General features: G+C 33.6%; 1 protein-coding gene across 1 annotated transcript in view; it reads left to right on the plus strand.

Moving 5' to 3' along the window:
* The first annotated feature begins 4,330 nt into the window (after positions 1 to 4,330).
* The window catches only part of LOC104804691 (basic leucine zipper 25-like), a 3,069-nt gene continuing 1,757 nt past the window's right edge, over positions 4,331 to 5,642 (plus strand). Inside the window, exons 1-3 of the mRNA XM_019201444.1 lie at positions 4,331 to 4,821; positions 4,942 to 5,023; positions 5,465 to 5,634. Coding sequence (XP_019056989.1) covers positions 4,384 to 4,821; positions 4,942 to 5,023; positions 5,465 to 5,634 — 690 coding nt within the window. The 5' untranslated portion in view covers positions 4,331 to 4,383. The remainder of the gene's footprint in view (positions 4,822 to 4,941; positions 5,024 to 5,464; positions 5,635 to 5,642) is intronic.

The raw sequence follows: 5,642 nt of genomic DNA on the forward strand, positions 1-5,642 counted from the left end.
TCTTAGATTGCTAGTTTACACATTCTTATTGCTTTGCTTCCTTATTTTCTATTCTTTCCATATACTTCCACCATCACTTTCACTTATACTTGCTTGATTTAGTCTCGATTAGGATTTAGATTTAGCTACCGGTCCTTGCGTTCGACCCCGTGTTACGACGATCCGTATCCTTGCGGTGAGTTGTGAATCGGGTATAAATTCTAGACTCGGTACACACGTATCAATGCTCCTAACTATGTTCATTAATGTACGATTCTGCCTTTCTGTTGCACCATTTTGTTGCGATGTACAGGGCATTGTGTATTGTATACAAATACCCTTACTCTCGAGGAATTTCGCAAATGGACCTGGACATTGTCCAGTCTCATTATATTTTCCATAATACTCTCCACCTCTATCGGATCTCACAACTTTAACCTTTTTATCTAACTGCCTCTCAACTTCATTGATGAACACTTCAAGTATGTTCATAGATTGAGATTTATCATGCAGAAGATAAGTATAACCGTAACGTGAGTAATCGTCGATAAAAGTAATAAAGTATCTTTCTCCACTCCACGTGGAAATATCAAAAGGTCCACAAATATCAGTGTGAATTAATTCTAGAAGCTGCGTACTTCTTGTGACTGCTTGCTTTACAATATGTTTTGTCTGCTTTCTTTTGATACAGTCTATACATACCCCAAAGTCACTAAAATCCAAACAAGGTAAAATTTCATTTTTCACCAATCTTATTAACCTTTCTTTGGATATGTGACATAATCTTTGATGCCACAATAAAGCCGAACTTTCATTGTTAGGTGCACTACGTTTAACGCCCATAATATTTTCAACATTAAACAAGGATTCTGAAAATTCTCTATCAAGATTAAAATGATAAAGACCATCCATTAAAATATCAGAACCGAAAATGTGTTCTTGTTTATATAATTGAAAAGTACCAAAACCAAATTTAACAGAAAAACCCATGGAATCTAATTTTCCAATAGAAACGAGATTTCAAGCACATTCAGGAACATAGAGACATCCTTCTAGAGCTAAGTGAAAGTCGGTGTCTAAGACCAATCTATAAGTCTCAATGTCTTTTATTCGTGCTTTCATCTTATTCCCCATGACCACATACCTTTCAGGTCCTTTTATGGGTTGGATCATACTGAATCCCTGTTTAATATGAGAAACGTGAGCAATAGCACCTGAATCTAACCACCAAGTATTATTGGGTACTTCAATAACATTCGATTCAAAGTAGACTAAAATGTTATGTTTACCTTTGCTTTCGAACCATGCATTTCTTTTCTGACAATCTTTCTTAATGTGAGTTCAGTCTTCTTACAGAAAAAACATTTGACTTATTTCCAAATTTGACTCACACTATCTTTTATTGGAGTCTTATCCTTCTTTTTGTCATTTTTCCATAGTTTGCTTTTATTGCTGCCGACATTAGTTTGAACTGTAAGATGGACAACATGTTCTTTCATCTTCTTTAATCTCTCTTCTTCCTGTATGAACATGACCTTCAATTCCTGAAAGTTCTATTTTTCTTTGATGATGTTATAATTCACTTGGAACTGACCAAACTCAATAGGCAGAGAGCTAATGATGAACTGGACTAGAAATATCTCATTAACATCTATTCCCATGGTTTTCAACTTTGCCATCATATTCGATATGTTAGTCACATGATCATGGATAGGCCGTGACCAGTCAAACTTTTTCGTAGTCAGCTCGCTCATGAGACTTTCTACAATTGACTTGTCAGTCAGATCCGACTGAGAATACTCTTTAATCTTTTGTATAAATTCCTTTGCACTTTCAGTTTTAGGCATTGATGGCTTAACACTTTCTGCCATAGTAATCCTCATCAAGTTCAAGCACAACCTATTTGATCACTCCCAAGAATCGAAGTTAATCCTGTCAATTTTCTGAGCTTTCATCTGTTATGGTTGTTGGCTTTTCATTCAACAATGCATGATCCATATCATTGAAACCCAAATAAAATTGGATATGTTCAGACCAGTCTGCATAGTTAAGCCCGTTGAACTTAACAATTCCATTGCCAGAAGCCATAAGGTTAAGTGTAAGGTGAAATTTTATAAATTTCCATCCATTAGTATTTCAAAATTAACAATAATATGTACCAAAGTTCACCTTTGGATAATACTTCGATACATACATGCAATTATTGATGCAAAATATACTTTAATGGACATCATAATACTACCAGTTAAATAAGCATGCAATCTTTGGACATACATACTTATCAACAAAAAATTATGCCCCTTTAATATTGTTAATCATATGCATTGATGCATCTTTGGATGATCTAATAGTAATATGATAAATAATTATAATTGTTCAATTATTTATTTATTTATTTTATGTTATACATTTGCATCCTTTCATCATGAACAATTAAATATATATATTTGATTTGAATATTTAATTTTAATTTAAATCTGGTCACTTTGGTGACTAACAAGTTTAAAATATAAAACAATAAAAATATTTTTAACTTCCATATAATATGTATCCACATAACTAATTTCATAAAGCATATAAACTATTATCCATATAAATTACTATATGGTATATTAATATATAATATATATACTTATACAGAAAATACAAAAATAATAATAATAATAATAATAATACATATTTATATGTATTATAACAACATAGAAGTTATCAATGTTAATACATTACAATAAATTAATTTATGTATTTCAAGTTGTTATTAATGAGTGCATAACTTTTATAAAATACACGTAATTTTATGTGCATTTTGATATGTTCAAGACATATATTATTATTATTATTATTATATAACAATTATCTATATATTAATATATACTAATTCAGGTATATATATATATATATATTTTAATTTCTTATTACTTTAAACTTTGATGATATATTTTAATGAAAAATATATCTATATATAATGCACATTATCCTTTAATTATGCATATGAATAAACATGTTTTAAGATCAATATAATGAGATATATATAAAAACGCGTTACATAATTTTTTTCAAAATATAGTACAATTTCGAAAAATTTAATCGATGAATTATGATAACACCAAAACACAGGTTCTAATACCAAATGTAAATTTTATTCTGATAGTTTTTGATAACTTTATGAAAACTCACCAAAACTGGATACGGTATTATATATTTTACACAAACTTAATAAGATAGTATATATCATATATGAAATATATCTGAATCCATATTGCAGCAGAATGATTTTGAAAAACAAGTCGGTAAATCAGTTTTTCTCTTCTTTCATCCTTACTTTGATAATTTTGCTGATTGACGAAAAATATGAATCAAACTCCTATATTTATAGAGTAAGGAGAGATGGATTACTATGAATATCAATGGACTTTCAAACTTAATTAACTCATATCCATCAATGAGTTCAAACTAATACGAAGTCTAATCTCAAAATTTCAGGGGCCATTTTAATGTTTATATTTCCAACAAATGTTTGTATGGTAATTGACGCTGCTCACGCTTCCCTTGTAATTCAGAAAACCGTTATTTTATGTTCTATGTAAAAATTCAACACAACTTAACTTTATATTATTTGGGATAGTTTCAAAGGTTAATATCATATTGATATTTTTTTTTAAATCAATATTTTATCTGACTATTTTATTTTGAATATTTTTTAAAGATTAATATTTTTTAAGTTCTAAAAATGTTATAACTTTATTCGGAAATTTTTAAAGATTAAAGATTAATATTTGTTTGGATAAGGTATGTTAGACCAAATGGCTGCTACGATCTGATAACTTTTCAATATTTTAATCAACTAGATTTGTTTTTTTTAAAAGATATTCTATAATGCATTATTAAGTGTGGCCATCAAGATTTAGAATTATATGAATTAAATACATCACTACGTACAATAAAACTATTTGAAATTCGAAATTTAAAAATTGAAAATAATTTATTTAGAAATATGATTATTAAATAAATGCCTAACAAAGTTTTACAAGGAATATAACAATTTCAAACTATATACATCGTCATATCGCTTTTTCCATAGCAAAATACAATATAAAAATAAGAAGCAGTGGTAGTGGGGCCCCATCGAATGAGAGGGATCCAGCGAAACGAATACGACACTTCATTCATTAATATTAACGTTGTCAGAGTTTTGCGCGAAAAAGCGCCTGCATCCGGGGCCCACTTTCTCCATCGTCATTCACCTGCTTCTCGGAAGCTGCAGCACATATTCGAAAAACCAGGAATATTGCCACGTGTCGTAATAGAATTGGAGGGTCCACGTTATACTTCTAATCCACGGACATGATCGAGCGAAGAAGAAGAAGAGAGAGAAAGAGGGAGAGAGAGTGGGTAAAGGGGAAAATGAACAGCGTCTTCTCCATCGATGATTTGACCGATTCTTTCTGGTCGGCGGTTTCTCCGGCGGCGGCGGCAGCGGTGATGGGGGAAGGGATGAGTCGGAGCCAGTCGGAGTGGGCGTTTCAGAGGCTGATCGAAGAGATGTCTGTTTCTGCTGGTAGCCCGATCTCCAGGTCCTCGTCGGAGACGGGGAACGTGATCGGCCGGTCACTGCCTCCGGTGATTCAGCCTGAGCCATCGGTTGCGAGACCGTTGGGAGGTGGTGCTGACGCTGCTGGCGATGTCGTCGAGATACAGAGACCGGAGAATCATAGCCGTCGAGTGGAGGAGCAAGGGAGTCGGAATCATGGATCGTCTTCGACGATTGGGGTTGATCCTGATCACTACCACGCGATTCTCAAGAGCAAGCTTGATCTCGCTTGCGCTGCTGTTGCTCTTCGCGTACCTCTCTGCGACCTCTCTCTTTCTCACATCCCCTCTCTATCTGTTCTACATTTATCATGTTTTTTGGAGACCCGTCTAGGTAGATCTGTTAGTGATGATCGGATTGATTTTCCTCAGGTAGCTAAGGTGAAACCAGAAGATTCGAGTACCTCAGCGACCAATCAAAAGGAGCCTCCAATGGTGGGATCTCAAGCTCAAGGTTTGTTTTACATTTTGTATCAATCTTTGCTAAGATGCTAGTTGCTTGGTTTAGGGCTTTAGGTTTTAAACTTGTAGGGGAATGGCTTATGTTTAGGATATAGTGGATTTATGACACTGGATTTAGCTGTGGAGGGTCTGTGCAGCAGGCGAGCGAGAATTGGAAAATTTCTGTAGCTTTATAAATCTGTGTATATATGTATCTAATCCTATATTTTAGAGCTTCCAGTGACGTTTAAAATTATAATCCATATTAGGGTTTTAGGTTATGATTTTGAGAACACAGATGTATTTCTCTGTATTCCTAGCATCGATGGATTTGTTAGTTCTATCTCATGTTCTGTTGCATTTTGTACCTATTTTCCAGTTTTTGAAATTATTCCTGAATCATGTTTCCTGTGTATTAATGCCCTGTTTTGATGAGTATTGTGTATTTTTATAGGTTCGGCTGCTATGAAAATGTCACCTGGTTCCTCATCTATTAACGTCGCTCCCTCACTGGGCTTGCCAAAGAAATCAGAAGCACCGATCAGGCAAGCTACAAGTGGATCATCACCAGATGATTCAGATGATGATGAATTTGATGGAGACATGGAAATGACAGAGAACGCGGTTCCTGC

Source organism: Tarenaya hassleriana, unplaced genomic scaffold, assembly GCF_000463585.1.
Source record: "Tarenaya hassleriana unplaced genomic scaffold, ASM46358v1 Cleome93, whole genome shotgun sequence".
Taxonomy (NCBI): domain Eukaryota; kingdom Viridiplantae; phylum Streptophyta; class Magnoliopsida; order Brassicales; family Cleomaceae; genus Tarenaya; species Tarenaya hassleriana.